We start from the raw sequence: 19,327 nt of genomic DNA on the forward strand, positions 1-19,327 counted from the left end.
TCTTGATTGCTTCGAGACCATCATCAGAAAATTTTCTCCAGAAAATGTGAATTCACTATCAGGGTCATTGTCATGGGGATTGTAGGTTGGCTAAATGACCGTCAAGTCCCCTGGGCCTGGTGGCGGAGGCTGACAGTCAAACCTATGGCTTATGTAAAAGTTACTTCACGGGCTTCAAAGTGATTTGCTGGCAAAGTATAGACTCAGATGACCGGGTCAGCTCTTTTTTTTTGTCTCATATTTGTCTTCCATAGCCATTCCAAACTTATGCATGTCATTTTTAACTTTTTTTTAAATTCAATTTTGAAATAATTCCCAATGTAACAGAAAGGTTTGCAAGACTAGTAGCAAGAATTCCCATATACCTTCGCCCGGATTCACTAATTGTTAACATCTGGCAGCATTTCTTCTGCTCTTCTCATATTCATTCTCTCTCTATGCACGTATGTATATATGTGTGTATGTTTATGGTATATCACACATGTGGAACATATATGATACACATTATTTTTTTCCCTAAACCATTTGGGTTAACGGTAGACATCTTGTCCCTTTACCCCTAAATGCTTTAGTATATATCTCTTTCAGAACAACTCTTAGAAATCCATAGTATGGTTATCAAATTTGGGAACTTAACATTGACGCAGTAATATTTTCTTTTTTTAATGTTTATTTTTGAGAGAGAGAGAGAGAGGGAGAGGGAGACAGAGGATCTGAAGCGGGCTCTGTGCTGACAGCAGAGAGCCCGAAGCAAGGCTTGGACTCATGAACCGTGAGATCATGACCTGAGCCGAAGTCAGATGCTTAACCGACTGAGCCACCCAGGTGCCCCAGTCCAGTGATATTTTCTAATATGGGACAACTTGTTCCCATTTAATGAGTTGGCCTAAATTGTGCTTTTTTTTTTTTATTAACCCCCCCCCCCAATTTAGAAATCTAGTTTAGGATCACACATTGTGCTTTGCTGTTGTTTCCTTTTCCTCTTAATAGTGACTCTTACTTACAACAGGCTGTGAAGACCACCTCGCTAGAGCGTGTTCTCCTTGTTCTCTTGACTTGCGGGCTGGGCAGCTCCACGTGATCTTTGGCTCCTCTCTGTTCATGACTTGGCTCTTTAGATGAACTACCCCTTTGGAAAGGATGGGTTACCTCCCTAGAATTCTGCGGGCGTGTTAGACAGAGGGCCTTATTACGTATGGCTGACTTTGGCCTTTCCGAGAGGTTTGACCTGAAGATTTCAACAGTACCTAACTCATAGCCTGATGTGCCCAGAGGCTTTTAAAAAATATATCTGGAGATGAGCATACTTTCAGTGTCATGCATTGTTACAAAGTTCAAGTGAGGCTGATTAATAAAATATTATTCCTGTTGATGTATTTATGTGCTCCACAGTCAGTTTTTGTTGTTGGAGTACCTCATCCTCTCTCCAAAGCTGGTTAGTAGGATTAGTGGTAATTAATTGTTCGAAATAATTATATTCAGGGATAATTCTTTCCAGGCATGTTCAGATCCAAAGCAGAGATGGCGCACGTCTGAGTAATTGGCATCTCTGAATCCCCTCCAGATCCAGCAGGTTCTGTCTGGATACAGCTGCTCCAGTAATGTGCCTCTCTCAATCCCATTTTTCTCTGTTCTCCAGATATTTATTTTGGACACATTATTTCCTGTACTGACCCTGATTGAGATATGTAGCTATTTTTAATCCAGAAGCTGTTTCTGAGGACCAGAGAGGCATTCCTTCTCCTCCAATGCAGTATTGATGAGATTGGTTTAACTTTGAGAAGGAACATTTATTTGTAGTTTCCAAGTTCGTAGCATGTGCTTTAGTGTCACGTAGTGTTTCTTAACAGTAGATATGTACTTTTTGGCTAATCAAACTGTAGATTTGGTGTACCAGTTAGAACATGTTTGTGAATAGCAGAAAACCCAAAAAACAATAAATTGGCTCCTGTAGCCAGAAGGATGAGCTTTTGGTGTTGGTTCAATTCAGAGATTCATGAGGTTATCCAGGCCCTGCTTTCCACAGCATTAGCTTTATTTTCAGGCTGGGTTTCCTCCTGGTGACAGAGTAGCTACAACATCTCCAGGCTCCACACCCACATGGCACACTGTACAAAAAGCAGAGCGAGGTAATTTCTTTCCCAAAGTCCTCGACCATGTCTTCTCTTTCACTGGCCTGAATTGGGGCGGTATGACCATTCCTGAGCCAGTCCCTGTGTTCAGGGGAATGCCTATTGGACTAGTTAGTCATCAGTGACGAGAAAAATACCACTACGCAGAGAAAAATCAGGCCACCCAGGAGCTTTGCATGGCATCAGCTTCCCCTGCAGCACCTGGGCTACATGGGGGGGAGGGAGAGATAGGGGAGATACCTGAGTGAAAATTTGGGCTGCTGTTAGCACGTGGGAAAGGAGGAATGGATGGCAATGAACACAGTAGGCAATTAACACAGTAACTCATCTTTTTTAGGTATATGCAGAGCTTTCTTGAACTCCTAGAATACGAGAATAAGAGCCCTGAGGATCCACAGGTCTTGGATAAGTAAGTATGGTACCAAACTTACCTGAAAGTACAAACTTCTACGTTAAAAAATGTGTTGGTAAATGGAACTCGTGGCATTAAGAACCAAGAAGTTTAATTTGGACAAAAGCACTAGGTTTGTTAATAGGTAACAACTTGACGTCACATTTTTATTTTATTTATTTATTTATTTATTTATTTATTTATTTATATTTATTTATTTATTTATTTATTTATTTATTTATATATGAAATTTATTGTCAAATTGGTTTCCATACAACACCCAGTGCTCATCCCAAAAGGTGCCCTCCTCAATACCCATCACCCACCCTCTCCTCCCTCCCACCCCCCATCAACCCTCAGTTTGCTCTCAGTTCTCAACAGTCTCTTATGCTTTGGCTCTCTCCCACTCTAACCTCTTTTTTTTTTTTTTTCCTTCCCCTCCCCCATGGGTTCCTGTTGAGTTTCTCAGGATCCACATAAGAGTGAAACCATATGGTATCTGTCTTTCTCTGTATGGCTTATTTCACTTAGCATCACACTCTCCAGTTCCATCCACGTTGCTACAAAAGGCCATATTTCATTTTTTCTCATTGCCACGTAGTATTCCATAGTGTATATAAACCACAATTTCTTTATCCATTCATCAGTTGATGGACATTTAGGCTCTTTCCATAATTTGGCTATTGTTGAGAGTGCTGCTATGAACATTGGGGTACAAGTGCCCCTATGCATCAGTACTCCTGTGTCCCTTGGATAAATTCCTAGCAGTGCTATTGCTGGGTCATAGGGTAGGTCTATTTTTAATTTTCTGAGGAACCTCCACACTGCTTTCCAGAGCGGCTGCACCAATTTGCATTCCCACCAACAGTGCAAGAGGGTTCCCGTTTCTCCACATCCTCTCCAGCATCTATAGTCTCCTGATTTGTTCATTTTGGCCACTCTGACTGGCGTGAGGTGATATCTGAGTGTGGTTTTGATTTGTATTTCCCTGATAAGGAGCGACGCTGAACATCTTTTCATGTGCCTGTTGGCCATCCGGATGTCTTCTTTAGAGAAGTGTCTATTCATGTTTTCTGCCCATTTCTTCACTGGGTTATTTGCTTTTCGGGTGTGGAGTTTGGTGAGCTCTTTATAGATTTTGGAGACTAGCCCTTTGTCCGATATGTCATTTGCAAAGATCTTTTCCCATTCCGTTGGTTGCCTTTTCGTTTTGTTGGTTGTTTCCTTTGCTGTGCAGAAGCTTTTTATCTTCATAAGGTCCCAGTAATTCACTTTTGCTTTTAATTCCCTTGCCTTTGGGGATGTGTCGAGTAAGAGATTGCTACGGCTGAGGTCAGAGAGGTCTTTTCCTGCTTTCTCCTCTAGGGTTTTGATGGTTTCCTGTCTCACATTCAGGTCCTTTATCCATTTTGAGTTTATTTTTGTGAATGGTGTGAGAAAGTGGTCTAGTTTCAACCTTCTGCATGTTGCTGTCCAGTTCTCCCAGCACCATTTGTGAAAGAGACTGTCTTTTTTCCATTGGATGTTCTTTCCTGCTTTGTCAAAGATGAGTTGGCCATACGTTTGTGGGTCTAGTTCTGGGGTTTCTATTCTATTCCATTGGTCTATGTGTCTGTTTTTGTGCCAATACCATGCTGTCTTGATGATGACAGCTTTGTAGTAGAGGCTAAAGTCCGGGATTGTGATGCCTCCTGCTTTGGTCTTCTTCTTCAAAATTACTTTGGCTATTCGGGGCCTTTTGTGGTTCCATATGAATTTTAGGATTGCTTGTTCTAGTTTCGAGAAGAATGCTGGTGCAATTTTGATTGGGATTGCATTGAATGTGTAGATAGCTTTGGGTAGTATTGACATTTTGACAATATTTATTCTTCCAATCCATGAGCAGGGAATGTCTTTCCATTTCTTTAAATCTTCTTCAATTACCTTCAGAAGCTTTCGATAGTTTTCAGCATACAGATCCTTTACATCTTTGGTTAGATTTATTCCTAGGTATTTTATGCTTCTTGGTGCAATTGTGAATGGGATCAGTTTCCTTATTTGTCTTTCTGTTACTTCATTGTTAGTGTATAAGAATGCAACTGATTTCTGTACATTGATTTTGTATCCTGCAACTTTGCTGAATTCATGTATCAGTTCTAGCAGACTTTTGGTGGAGTCTGTCGGATTTTCCATGTATAATATCATGTCATCTGCAAAAAGCGAAAGCTTGACTTCATCTTTGCCAATTTTGATGCCTTTGATTTCCTTTTGTTGTCTGATTGCTGATGCTAGAACTTCCAGCACTATGTTAAACAACAGCGGTGAGAGTGGGCATCCCTGTCGTGTTCCTGATCTCAGGGAAAAAGCTCTCAGTTTTTCCCCGTTGAGGATGATGTTAGCTGTGGGCTTTTCATAAATGGCTTTTATGATCTTTAAGTATGTTCCTTCTATCCCGATGTCACATTTTTAAATAATTTAAGAATTTAACGTAGCACAAAAGGAATAATGACTTCAACATTGTTTCACGGTCTAGTTCTTACTACTTTTACTCATGGTGAACTGGCGCAGGCCCCTCACTGTAAATATCGCAGTAAATGTTCCACCTAGTGGTGGTTTTAAGAATGCAGTGGCCTCTATATAGACATGAATTTATCTATTCAGTCCTTTACAGATGTTGTTTTTTTTTTTTTTAATTTTCAAGGCGATATAACATTTGAGCTCGGAAAAACTGTAATGCTTTTATTTTGGAGCAGCATAAATGAGTGTGCTTTTAATATAATGACCTGAATTCTCTTGTTGCTGTTACGCATGAAGACTGCTGAATTCTCAAATTCTCTTGCTGATGGAAAATGTTTCTGTTTTTTCATTTTCATTTAACTGAAAAACACTAACCCCAGCTCTGAGTGTGGTTTTCTTTTTTACCCCCAAGAGAAATTAAGTATCCCCTGCACATCACTTTCCTCCTGTTTCGCATACACACGAGCGAATACGCAGGGCAGGCCTGTTGTCCTGAAGAATTTCTACGTAGAAGCCTGGTCCACATAGTTGTGATACCAAACGCCTTATATAGGCGTTCCGGAAAAAGAACCAAGAAACTTTGCGTTATGCAAGCAACCTTAGCTCGAGGCATTGAACCCAGCCCTTTCAATGTACAGCTCAGGGAACTGAAGTCAGAGAAGTGAACTGACTTGCCCCATGTGGTAACATTCGCTAGTAGCAGAACTTGGATCCGTAAGTCATTGTTCCATTTCCTTAGTACATTGTTCTTTACAATGTTCCGTAGTGCCCGAGCCGCCAGTTTGAGCCTTGGGTAGCTAGCTCCAGTTTAGTTGTAAATTAAAATTTAAGGAAGAAGAATCCTGACCTGTTTTATACTTTGCTAGGTGTTTTGTTGATGGATTTGTGACTTGTGGAGGGGAGGCATTGGATTAGAGCTCCAGATGCAGTGTTTTCATTGCTAGAAGCCATTGCTGCCATTTAAGGTATTGAAATTAAATGAATTGCATCTAGGAGCTTCATTTTCTCAGAAGTCATTAGCTTGTAACAGTTTGTCTTGATGCCAGTAGGATGACTTCTCTAGCTTCAAATTGTAGGGTATAGATTGGTGGAAGTATATAATATTGCAGCTGTATGTTTCCCGGAATCCTGTCTCAATTTCTGGAACAGGTTATCGGTCAAGATGCAACTTACAGACATGAGCCCGCTTTGGAAACTGCCAAGTGCTGGGTCCAGTGTGTGTGAGATCATAATGATAATCAGTCTCCCTTAGTGAGTTTTGATGGCCTGCCCTGGTTCACACAGCTAGTTAAGATAGTTGGGTTTTCAGAAGCCCGCTGCTCCTGGCGAAGGAAGGAAAGGAAGGTGAGCGAGTGGCTTTACTCATGGTGGTAGCCTTTTCCAGTCTGGGAGAGATTATACAGGAGTCCCGGGCAGGGAGATCATTTAAGTAAAGTGAAAGCGGCTTAGAGCACAAGGTTACTCTTCCCATGATGATAAAGTTAAGAAGAGCCCAGGAAGACTGGGGAAGCTTCTGAGAATTGAGCCCTTGAGGCAAGTCTCCTTCCTTCCAGTCAGGTGAGGTGTTTCTGTACTATAATGAAATCTTAAGCTTTAGTGATATTTAATTTCTAAATAGGTTGGAAAGAACGTTACGTAGAGGACAAACTGTCCGTTTTGAAATGTCTTCTGGATAATTATGACCTTTCAGTTTCATGGTTGATTTATTTATCTTTGATGTCTTTGTATGTATGTATTGGTTACAGAAGTATTTCATCACTGAGAAACATGAGACTATTCAGATAAGTAAAAAGAAAGTCACTCCAAATTTCCATTATCAGGAGACCACCACTGTTAACATTTTCCTTCCATACTTTTTCCTAGGCATCCATATTTTTATATGTGCACAATATTTTACAAAAATAACTGGGCATTATAGATCTCTATACCATTATTAATGGTTTCAAAATGATCCATCTACAGGTAAGTCATGTGATTTGATCTCCTGTCATTGAGTTTTAGAATGGTTTGTATTTTTCTTGCTACTCTAAACAGGGCTCTAAAAAATAGCTCTTAAATACAGCTGTTGGCCTTGTCCTGTTACTTTCCTGGGATCAGTTCCTGAGAGTGGAATGACTCTCTTTGGTCTTCTGATATATGCTGTTAAATTGCCCCTAGAAATGCATCAGTTATGCTTCCTTGCTCTAGATGACACTGGTTATTGGGGCGCCCGGGTGGCTCAGTCGGTTGAGCATCCGACTTCGTCTCAGGTCATGATCTCGCGGTCTGTGAGTTTGAGCCCCGCGTCGGGCTCTGGGCTGACAGCTCCTAGCCTGGAGCCTACTTCGGATTCTGTGTGTGTCTCTCTCTCTCTGCCCCTCCCCCGCTTATGCTCTGTCTCTCTCCGTCAAAAATAAACAAACATTAGATGACACTGGTTGTTATTCACCAGTTTGATAAGCGGAGGATAGTATTTATTATGTTGTTTTGCCTTTCTGTTACTGTTTTGAAGGAGAAGTTACTGGCATTTGCATTTTCTCTGTGGTAAATTTCCCATTGACACCAGATCCCTTGCCTCATTTTCTGTTGGGGTGCTCATCTTTTCCTTTATTAAGGATAGCAGTAGCTCTTGCAAATGTAGTTTTCCCTGTTTGTTTGTTTGTTTGTTTGTTTGTTTTTGGCCTTTGTAATGTGTATCCCTATAGAATTGCTGAAACTCTACATAGTACTATCATTTATTCCTTCATGGTTTCTACCTATGGTGTTCCTCTTAGACCAGCCTTCCTTACCCCAAGGTATACTGTATACTTACTCACCCGATTTTCTTTTATTTTTTCTGTGGTTTCATTCTTTCACATTTAAATCTTGTAACTAAATTTTTGGCTTAAGGCTTGAAATTGGGATGTGACTTAAATTGTTAGCCAGCTGTCCCAAGTAATTTGATTGTTTCCCTACCGACTTGGAACACCACTTTATAAATATGCTAAGTTTTTATTCACACAGACTTGCTTGCCCTCGCGCCTTTTTCCAAGCTTTTTATTTGGTTCCATTGACTTGTCTTTCTATTCTTAGTTACCACTCTTAGTACATATTTTCCCCTCTGTATCTTTATAGTAATATACCATAATACTTGTAGGTTTGTTTTAATTGCCTTTTTCTATTTATACTTTGTCGCTCTGTTTTACTGCTATGAGAAATTCCTTTCAAAATTTTACTCTTAAGAAATTTCGCGTTGTTTATTCATGGAAGCTGTTGCTTTGAGACTTTATAATAAATCCTTGGAGATATGGGGAGACTGTCCTCATGTTGTCAGAAGAAATATTAATATGTTCTGCAATTATTCACCAAAAATTTATAGAACCTGTATTATATGTGATTGCTTTTCCAGAAAGTCACTGGGTTACTAAAAAGATCTTTGAGCATTTTTTTTTAACTAGAACCTCTTACTTTTTATGTCTTTGAAAGAATTTCGATAGAAAGTTTCACGCAAAAACTTGGGTAATAGTTTAGTTTCTCATGAATATTTCCTTGTAGCCTATAGTGATTATGTCTCTACTTAAAAAAATATCAGCACATAGAAAATCCAGAGACAGAGCTAGGAAGTTCATGCATCAGCCCATGAAATATAAAGACTGACCTCTTTTTGTTTCCCTCCTACACAGCTTTCTGCAAGTTCTGATTAAAGTGAGAAATAGACACAATGATGTGGTTCCTACAATGGCACAAGGAGTGATTGAATACAAGGAGAAATTTGGGTTTGATCCGTTCATTAGCAGTAACATCCAGTATTTTCTGGATCGGTTCTATACCAACCGCATCTCTTTCCGCATGCTTATTAACCAGCACAGTAAGTTGTGGTTTTGGTCCACTTTTGAATGGGTACCCAGTGTTTTCCTGTTGCTTGATTTAGAATGTACTGATCTGCATTTTTGTATGTAGAAATTTCATTTCTAGTTTCTCCCAAGTAAATCCTGTCTGTTAAAAAGCTATTCTTTAGCATTCTTTGTTAAAAGAGACCCTTGAAATTTGATGCTCATATTAGAGACTGGAACTCTGCTCGCCCTTTAAGCCTCTGCCATTACCTTCCTAGTGAAGGCATCGCACTGCTTGGATGTGTCCCTGGGAGGACGCTCCGAGAGGATGTTTTACTCGGGATGTTATGTGGTCTCCTTGTTGGTTTTAAAAACATTGATCCTGGGAATATTAAATTGGCATTATGACAGCCTGAGGCAATTGATCTTTAATTTCACAGTGATCACTGAAATCAGATTAAGTGAATTGTGAAACCATAATCTCTTGCAGAGTTTTAGTCCCCTCACCAGGATGATAAACAGATAAGAAAAAAAAAACAAATTCTTGCCACAAAAAACTTTTGGGCTCGTTTTCAGCCTTGTTTCTTTGCCTGATTTCATGATTGTTACGAAAAAGCACCTCCATGTCTAGGGTCTAAATCACCCTCTTTGCTGAAGCAGAACATAGGCAGAACATCTTTAGTAATTTGTTTGGATAAGTGAATGTTAAATAATTAATACATGTGGGTTGGTCCCAAATGAATATCTTTTAAAAATAGGAATGTATAACAATTTATAGGAAATTTAAATGAAAAAACAACCTAATTACTATTGATTTAAACTACTTACATGATTTGTGACCTGCTGTGTCTGTGTACGTGTATATGTACATGTTTTTGGGTCATTGATTAAGCAAGGTTGTGCCCCTCTTTCTTCCACTTGATCAGTTGGAACTATAGGTTTTGGCCTAATGCCCTTATTTGTCATTTTTCATAATTTAAAACCTCCCCTGCTTTATTTAAGCATTCGCTTTTGTGGAATCCAAGTTATCCCCAATTTCTGTCCGATTTGAAAATAACTACACCTATAAACGTTTGGATTTAGATGACTTTTTTCGTGAGGGCTCCTTTTGGCTTTTATTCAGGAGTAAAATTTCACAGATGTTGTGTGTTGTGAAACTGTTTGAATGTACTTTTAAAAATGAGCAAAAAAAATACTTGAATGGATACTATTCGTGTAGACTGCTCTGGAGAACAATTTCTGTTACGGAGGCACTTGAGGTGCTCACAGCAAAGATACTTTGCAAGCCTGCACTGACAGGGCAGTCTGCGGTTTCTAAATATGTTGTGAATGTTGGAATCACTGTCTGGAGTGGTATGGAGAAGGTGGGTAAACTTGGCTAAGGATGAAAATAACTTTTTCCTCCATATCACATTGGGTCAGGGAGAAAAGGGTTGGACAGCTGGCACATGTCACTGCTTTCGGACCCACTCATAGCACCCGGCGGTCCAGTGGAGCCAATCAGCCACTATTGTATGTGTTCTGTCGCTTAAAGTCAGTGCGGATGCTAAAATGATTCTTAAAAACAAGACAATCCTTTTACAGCTTGTAAGCCTACAGTTGCCTGCTTTGCTTTTAATCTCTCCCTTCCCTTTTGTGTTTGTTTAGCTCTTCTGTTTGGTGGTGATACTAATCCGGCTCATCCTAAACACATAGGAAGTATCGATCCCACCTGTAACGTGGCTGACGTAGTGAAAGGTAAGGAGACCACTATCGTGTTAGTGATTGGAGTTCAAATAGGATTGTGGTCTCATTGAGGCAACCCTAGCATTATGGTGCTAAGTTCTTGGCTCATTCATCGGGCTGGGCCCAAGCCACTTGTGCCAAATATGTGACAGTTCAGGAAAAGATGGATAATTAGCACTGTTCGAAATGGGAGTTTCTACCTCATTGACTGGAGTTTTACGTATAGTTTCATCTTAAACACTGAACTGTTGCGTAGCTTAAGTAGCATTCTAAGTTTGGATTGCTACCAGTACCTGAAACTTCCAGGATGTATAAATCCGTGTTATAAAATTCAGCTGAATTCACAGGTTTGTAACATCTCAACATCCTTTTGATGTGCACCCCAGGTTCGGGCATCTGTGTGGCATGTGAGCTTCATGGGTTCACTGGCCATCCACCCAGACACCCTTCTAGTAGCCTCAGGGTAGAATGGAGCCCTGCAGCCATACGTCCTAGGACCCAGGCACTTGTAATTTGAACAGCAGTTTCCTCGTTATTCATTTAAGATAAATGTTACCTCCACAAAGCCTTACTTGTTTTTGTTTTTTTTTTTTTAATTTTTTTTCCAACGTTTATTTATTTTTGGGACAGAGAGAGACAGAGCATGAACAGGGGAGGGGCAGAGAGAGAGGGAGACACAGAATCGGAAACAGGCTCCAGGCTCTGAGCCATCAGCCCAGAGCCCGACGCGGGGCTCGAACTCACGGACCGCGAGATCGTGACCTGGCTGAAGTCGGACGCTTAACCGACTGCGCCACCCAGGCGCCCCATAGCCTTACTTGTTTTAAGTGACCCACCTGCCTGGACCTTTTCAATTTTTTTTCAATGTTATGGTTACTCTGTGCAGCCTCAGATCCCCAAACTGCTCCTTCCCAAAGATTATATCTCCTACTGTGGCCCTCCTCTTTTTCCCCTAAACACGCACAAGTTTTCATGGCCACAGTCCTCCCCGTTTTTCATCAAGGAGCTTAGTTGCTCTTTTTCTAAACTGTGTAGCTAAGTGGGAGGCAGAAGAAGGCCTTGTCTTCTTGGCCAAGCTCTCAAGCCCACCTCAAGCAGAGTGACCTTTGCTGTTTGAGCTTAGAGGGACGAGGTAGATGGCCTAACAGGTGCAACCTCCGCAGTGGGGGAGCAGACCAGACCTTTAGCAGCGATAGGTAAGGAAGATCTGTGCCGTTTGCATAGCCTGGGTGTTGCTAAACCCAGGGAGGGGGACCCCGGCATGGTGGCCTTAGCACACCCAAGGATCATTGAGCTGTTCTGGCCTTTGTTTACTTAGGACACATTCATTCAAATGATGTCAGTTATAAGGTGAATATAGGCCCAGCCTCAGCTCCCTAGGAATCCTATAGGTTGCTCGCTCACAAGATAACCCTGTGGTTGATCATGACCTCTGCCGGCCCCAGGGTAGAAGGGGAGCAGGATCGGTCTTGTCCTGGCTTGTGTTCATCAGACCCTAGCCCACTGGCTTTTACGAATCAGAAAGCCTGGTTCAGATAGTTGCCCGCTTGTAGAGAAAAAGGCACAAATCCAGAAAGCACAGGAACTTGATTATGTACTGAATATATGCCTTTTCTTTTGAACTATAAGCATTTGTGTTTTACATTGGTTTTGTGACTCATATTGAATTTAGCGTATGCCCATAAGATGGTCAATAGACATTCCTTGTTTTGACAAATTTTAATCCTTTTGATAATTTACTATTTTAAAACCCACTTTATTGAGATAGAATTCTCATACTGTACAATTGACCTATTTAAAGTATACACACGATTCAGTGGTTTTCAGCACAGGTGCAGAGTTGTGAATTCATCACCACAGTCAGCCTTAAATTTTCATCACGGAAATAAACTCCATGACCATTGGCAATCGTCTCCGTCCACCCAGCCCTAGGCAGCTACGGGTCTACTTTCTCTCTATAGACTTGCTATTCTGGACACTTTCGTAAGTGGCATCACACAACATGCGGCCTTTTGTGTCTGGCTTCTTTCACTGAGCAGAATGTTTTCAAGGCTCGTCCACATCGCATGTGGGTCAGTACTGTATTCCGTCTTACAGCTGAGTAATGGTCCAGTGGATGGATATACTACATTTTGTTTATTCATCAGTTGATGGACATTTGGGTTAGCTGGGCACCCTTGAACGTGTTAGGTGATCTCTTCGGGCCTCAGTTTCTTCATCTGTAAAATGATGCTGTTGGTAAGTCATCTTTGTCATAGGGTTAAATGAGTTGATCTAGAGAGAGCTCCTAAAGCAGGGCTCTCACCCGGCAGGGACTGTAGGCACGTTTCCCAGGAGTAGTCCTTGGGTCTCGTACAAGTCATTTGGCTTCTCGTTTATACCGTCAATTATATAATAGATTGGCACCTTTTACTTTCCTTTCTGGCGTAAGCTGTGAAATATGTATAAAAGTCATTTAGGACATGTATAAGACAATTGGATATTTGACATTGAAGAAATACTGTTGTTTTTACATGTGGTATTATGTTGTGATTATGTTTTTTAAAAGAGTCCTAGCTTCTAGAAAGGTATCTTTGAAATATCGCACGTGATATAAAATGACATGTGACTTTTGCTTCAGAATTGCAGCAGAAAAGACTGACGTGTGTCAAACATCGCTGAGTGTAGTAATGGGTACATCAGGATTCATTATAGTGTGATCTGTACTTTGGCATATGCTGGCCATTATTCACGATCAACTTGTAGAAAACAGACTCACGTTTATCATCTCATTGTTTCTTGGCAGTCTTTCATTAATTTTCAGAGAGATTTAAACCACGAATCAATACAATTAGATAAGTAACAGACTTCTAGGCAACTGGTAGCGCTTCTCAGAGCAGAGGGAGGAAGCGGCGCTAACGTGAGTCAGTTTGTAAGAGAGGATGAGGACGAGCCCGCTGCCCTGGACTCTTCAGGTGAAAAGAACCTGTGGGTTCGCGGCACTTACTGACTGCGCTGCTCTTCCCTGGCCTGTTCCATGCTCCCTGGTCCCGGCCTTCCTCGTACTTCGTTGGTCCCTCTAACTGCGCTGCAAATTTCTCAACGGCTGGAATTGATCGTCTCTGCTTTCGCATCACTCCTAGGGACAGAAGTTTTGCACTGAAAACTAGCTGAAGAGATGTGCAAAGCGGTTCAGTTGATACTTGAAAGACAGAAAGTAGATGTTTATGCCTCCGGTCTACCTCACGGCTCCACTTCCTTTGTCCTTTGTGGGCATGGTCTGACCGTGGGCCAGATAGGTCCCTTCCCCGCCCCCTCCCGTGCTTACTCACAGCTCTGGCTCCACTCTCTCTCCTGCCCTTCTCCACTTTGTACCCAGTGGCACCACTGCTGTACTGTGAATAAAGCTTACTGTGTCCTCATTTAATCATTTCTGCCGCTTGTGGGCATGACTTGGAGCCTGGATTCCTGGCGATGCCAGTGCCTAGGAAAATCATCCCCCGCTACCCTCCATGCCCTTCTGCCACTCCCATTGCCGCTTCCCCCAGCACACGTTCGCTCTCGTGGTCAGGAGGAAGGGCTCGCGTGTTCCCCGCTCCTACTTTATCTTTTAAACCAGATTTTGCATTTTTCGACAGCCTCTTCCCTTAAGGAAGTCAGCAGCGGAGTGTGGTTTCAGAATCTGAACGTGCAGAAACACATCAAGCTACATTCACACAATCGGCTCTTCTGCCGCCTTCGTTCCCTTCGCAAATCATGCCTCCTGGTCCCCCCGGCACGCTGAGTATGCTCGTGCATACTCTGTAGAATGCTCTTATGCTCCTTCCACCTGGTGAGGTGGATGCTTACTAAGGGCCACTTACTTGTCCTCAAACCATTGGTATAAGTTTTCCACCTGTTGTGACTCCATAATTTATATAAATATTATGTAAACTGAAGAAATACGAGTAGAAAAAAGATTTCTCTCCATTAAAATCAAGTTGAATGCTTCGGAAAGACTTGATAAAGAAGAGTCTCTTAAAAATGTAATGAAGTGACAGGGAACAGATAACTCTTAGGTTACAGGGCAGCACTGAGGAAAAATCGCAGAAGGAACCTGAACTCACATTGCTTCACAGGTATCTTTACCTTTAGTAGACTTTCAAGGAGTAGGAGTTGGAATTCATAGATACATGTGGTTTTACTTACCTGAGAAAGATGACCTAGAGCCCAAAACCGATCCATACGGAACGAAGAGGCTTTGGCCTTCCATGGAAAGGTTGGCAGGGGAGTAACTGTATATTCAAACGTGCAGTTGAACTTAACGTTTATAATAATAGTTCTACTTTAGGGCTTCCCACGTTATCGAGCGTTTTTGTTGGTCATCCAGCTCGTGTTCGCAGTTGGGTCAGTTAAGAGGACTAATGCCATATTCGCAAAATACTAAAAAGTGCTCATTGAAGGAAGTTCAGAAAAGGAGGGCAGGGGTAAAGAGAATAAAAATGACCCATTTTTGTAACTCAGTGAGAACATTGTTGTGTACATTTGAGCTCATACCACATTTACAGATGAGTATGCAGTCACAAATACGGTGAGTGATCCTTGTCTCTACAAGATCCATTGTATTTGTCTGTTTCATCTTGTCCAGCGTGAGTGCCCATCACTCATGACCTTCCTGGATGAACTGAACATCTGACAGCGTAGCCTCTGCTCCGTCCTCTGTATCAGTATGGTTGGAGTCCTTCCTATATCTCATCTGCTATACTCATCATCTCTGTATACGAGTGGTTTTTCCAGCCCAGTGTGTATGGTCTTTATTCCTCACTGGGGTATTGGCCTTAAATCAGGTACCTTTCCTACTGTGGCGAAATGGACTGGGCAACCTAGAAGGAAACCTGAAGGTCTCTTCTCCCTGTGGACTAAAGCCAATCTTAACAGTCACCTCCGGTTTCATTCCCTCTGGGCCCTCCTCTCAATTCTCTGAGTGTCAGCACACCTGAGCACAGGCTCTTTCTGACTCAAAATAAGACTGAGAGAGAACGAACAAAGCAGAGAGCACCAGCGGTCAAAAGGCCTGGAAGTTTTTCTGGGTTTTCTAGCAAAAAGGCCCCGGAGTCTCTCTAATGATGAGAAGGTCTCAAAGGGGCCACGTGTCACAGCCAGTCCCAGTATTCCTGGGAACTGTCAGAGAGTGGAAGAAAGTTGTGTCTGTGTCTTTGGACTCTTAGCGAAGTCTTACTGCTCCCTTCCTCTTTCTCGAGTAGCTGGTATTTTTCTCATTGCCTTTTGGCCTTCTCACATCCTATGAGACTTCTCAGGTTTTTTGGCCTTCTCACATCCTGTCTCAGTCTTGACTATTTTTGTGCTTCTGTTTTGTTTTAGGAAGCTTGATGTAGAGGAAGCAGGGGTTCCGGGTTTTAATGACAGCTCTACTCTTGATTTTCTCAGCTGTGAAGATCCTGCCCGAGTTCAGCACAGTCACACGTGAAGCCCACGTGACCTGGGCGTGCACACACATGCCTCCATATGCGCATGTGTTTCACAGCCTTACACAGCTCTAATGAACTAACAATGATACCATACTTAGGTCTCCTGAGACAGACCACAGGAACTACTTTTATGTAGAAGGGTAGGGACATTTTTATTTTTGACTGGATGGTTGTATAAATGTGTAAACGTGGGGTGCATCTTGCATAACACTGATCGAATGTGCAGAACATTGAAGCATGCCTCCTTGCTGCCTATTTAGCACATTAATATCTACCTTCGCCATCTGTAAATTATAGACTCGTGGTAGCGAATGCTGGAATTAGTGTTGTAAAGCTGTTCCTATTATCCTCTGGGAGGTGCCTTCCATTGTGACCCTTTCCTCTTCTTTCTTTGTTAAGAAACCAGGAAATAAAATGGAAAATCCTGTGGTAAGATCCTTTTAAAGGTACAGACTTAAATACTTGGTACAAAAGTCAGCTTTCACAGTGATGTTAGTTTGCCTGTGTTGTTGCTACATGCCATTATTGCTTAGCATAATAGCATACAAGTGGTATCTTGAGAGCATGTCATTATTCTGGTTCAGAGATAATGTCTTACGCTCTCACTTAGGGCTCTCGAGGTTGCAGGTAACAGAGGCCCGCTCATGTTAGCACAAGAAACCGATACGTTAAAAGAATCTAGTAGGGGGGACGCCTGGGTGGCTCAATCGATTAAGCCTCTCACTTTGGCTCAGGTCATGATCTCACAGCTCATGAGTTTGGGCCCCGTGTCAGGCTCTGCGCTGACAGTGCGGAGCCTGCTTGGGATTCTCTCTCTCTGCCTCTCCCCCACTCATGCTGTCCCTCTTGCCCGCCCTCTCTCTCTCTCTGTCTCTCTCAAAATGAATAAACTTAAAAAAAATAAAAGAATCTCGTAGGTCCCATGATAATCCGAGGACGGGAATCACTTCACAGTTGGAGCTACACTGGACCTGGGAAGCAGAAAACAAGGTTGTTTACTGTGTATCTTTGCAACTGAGGCTGCCAAGCCATGGCCCCTCTGCCTTTCTTTTAAATGTTTTTTTTTTCTTTAATTTTTTTTAATGTTTGTTTATTTTTGAGAGAGAGAAAGAGACAGAGTGTGAGCAGGGGAGGGGCAGAGAGGGAGGGAGACACAGAATCCGAAGCAGGCTCCAGGCTCCGAGCTGTCAGCACAGAGCCCGACGTGGGGCTCAAACCCACGAACTGTGGATCATGACCTGAATCGAAGTCGGACGCTTAACCGACTGAGCCACTCAGGCGCCCCGGCCTCTCTGCATTTCTCTCTTGTCTGTAGCCTTGACGCTTGTTTAGGGCAGCTCGTCTAAGGCGTTGGTGGCCACCCCAGGCCCTCTAGGTCAGTCATGATAACTCTCAGTGTGTCCTTGTGTCTCCTGCCCTGCCTGTCTCTATCCTAATTTCTCAAAAAACGAATTTAGTTGGCCCAGTCCATCTTCTTGCCCACGACCACAGATGTGAGGATTGTGACCAACCCGTAGGTTGGTCGCCCTCCAGTAGGTGTTCTGTCCCCCACCTGTCTAGTTGGCTGTGGCTGGGAGAGTGGGAGAAGGTCCAGTGCTTTCAAAAACCCTGGTTCCCACTCGGGATGGGTTTTGGGTAGAAGGATGGTAAACATACCTTACTAGAATCGCTTTATAGCTTACAAGGCTTCCTAAGAGCAGCATTATCTATGACTTTGTAATGCTTTATGGTCCTTTATGTTAGTCTTCTGGCAGCGGCTTTTTAATCTTGAGCTTGACAGCTTTTTGTATCCTTTTAGACCCAAGTAAGGGACCGTGACACCTTCAGGTTTGTTTTTCAGCACTCACTGAAATTTATCCTTGTTCAGCCTCTTGTAAGCAAATGATTATGTGTATTCACGATAGAGGTTATTATTTGATAGCAGAATTCTGTGGTGAATTTTGAATAGGAAAGTCTTCTAATAAAAAAGTCTCATGAAATAACTTCCATAATCCATTAAATTTTCCTGTATGCTTTTTAAAAAAACTAATTCCTTGTTACGTTGAATCTGTTCAACTACTTGCTGTGTGAACCTTTTAAAATTTTTCTGTTTTTTAAATGTTTGTTCTGAGAGAGTGAGAGAGAGCTAGAGAGAGCATGAGTGGAGAAGGGTCAGAGAGAGAGAGAGAGAGAGAGACAGAGAGAGGCACAGAGAGGCGGAGAGAGGCGGAGAGAGGCAGAGGGATAGAATCCCAAGCAGGCTCTGCACTGACAGTGGGGCACGACGACCTGGGGCTTGATCCCATGAACCGTGAGATCACCACCTGAGCTGAAATCAGGAGTCGGATGCTTAACTGACTGAGCCACTCAGGTGCCCCTTAACCCTGCCTACCCTTTTAAATAAAATATATTTAGTCTTGTGTGTTTACAGTTTGGGTTGCCTGGGAAAGTATATATGTGCCACACCCACAGTTTTGTTAGTTACTTTATGATCAATACTTTATTTTCCTTGAAAACAGATATTTAAAACAATGGATAGCACCTAGGTTCAGTGACAGCAGTAGTGATTTCCTGATACTTCCTTTTAAAGATTGGTGGTAAATACTAGACAAAATATATTGCTGATAAATGTGATTTAGTAAATTATCATACATAAAATTTGGGGTTTCTTTATTTTAGAGCAAGTGCGCAGGTGGGGGAGAGGGGCACAGGGGGAGGAAGGGAGAGAGAGGTCCGGGGGGATACTCAAGCAGGCTCTACGTCAGCACAGAGCCCGATGTGGGGCTCGATCCCACAACCCAGGGATCATGACCTGAGCTGAAGTTAAGAGTCGGACAGTCAGCCGACTGAGCCACCCCGGTGCCCCTAAAATTTTGGTTTCTAATTAAAAAAAATAGAAGTCTTATTAGGAAGCTTATTGTAAATAGAACTTACATTTTACTCGAGAATAAAGGAAATGGATTAATAAACCAGTAGTTGAATTTTGGTTATGTTGTTTTAAAGCTTTTTCATTTTTACATTGTTTAACTTAAACAGATGTTTTTTGTTTCTCTATGCATGTGATGTCATGCACCCCCGTACCCCGTGATCATTCATGTCCTGAGAGGCAGTGACAGAATTAGCATGACCTAGCTTTGGCTTTCCAGCCACATCTAGCTTCTCTTCACAATTACTTGCTAACTTTTTTTTTAAATGTGGGTTCCCAGGGGTGCCTGGGTGGCTTCGTTAGTTAAACGTCCAATTCTTGATTTTGGCTCAGGTCATATCTCATGGTTAGTGAATTCAAGCCCTGCTTGGGATTCTCCCTCTCCCTCTCCCTCTCCCTCTCCCTCTCCCTCTCCCTCTCCCCCTCCCTCTCCCCCTCCC

The 19,327-nt window shown here is 42.3% G+C and overlaps 1 protein-coding gene across 4 annotated transcripts in view; it reads left to right on the plus strand.

Moving 5' to 3' along the window:
• PDK3 (pyruvate dehydrogenase kinase 3) overlaps positions 1–19,327 on the plus strand; it is a 71,682-nt gene that overhangs the window by 26,577 nt on the left and 25,778 nt on the right. For all 4 annotated transcript variants that reach the window (XM_040468925.1, XM_040468924.1, XM_040468923.1 and 1 more), the window contains exons 3-5: positions 2,470–2,541; positions 8,661–8,845; positions 10,458–10,547. In XM_040468925.1, coding sequence (XP_040324859.1) covers positions 2,470–2,541; positions 8,661–8,845; positions 10,458–10,547 — 347 coding nt within the window. The remainder of the gene's footprint in view (positions 1–2,469; positions 2,542–8,660; positions 8,846–10,457; positions 10,548–19,327) is intronic.

The sequence above is a fragment of the Herpailurus yagouaroundi genome, unplaced genomic scaffold (genome assembly GCF_014898765.1).
Source record: "Herpailurus yagouaroundi ecotype Mexico unplaced genomic scaffold, PumYag 67793, whole genome shotgun sequence".
NCBI classification, from domain to species: domain Eukaryota; kingdom Metazoa; phylum Chordata; class Mammalia; order Carnivora; family Felidae; genus Herpailurus; species Herpailurus yagouaroundi.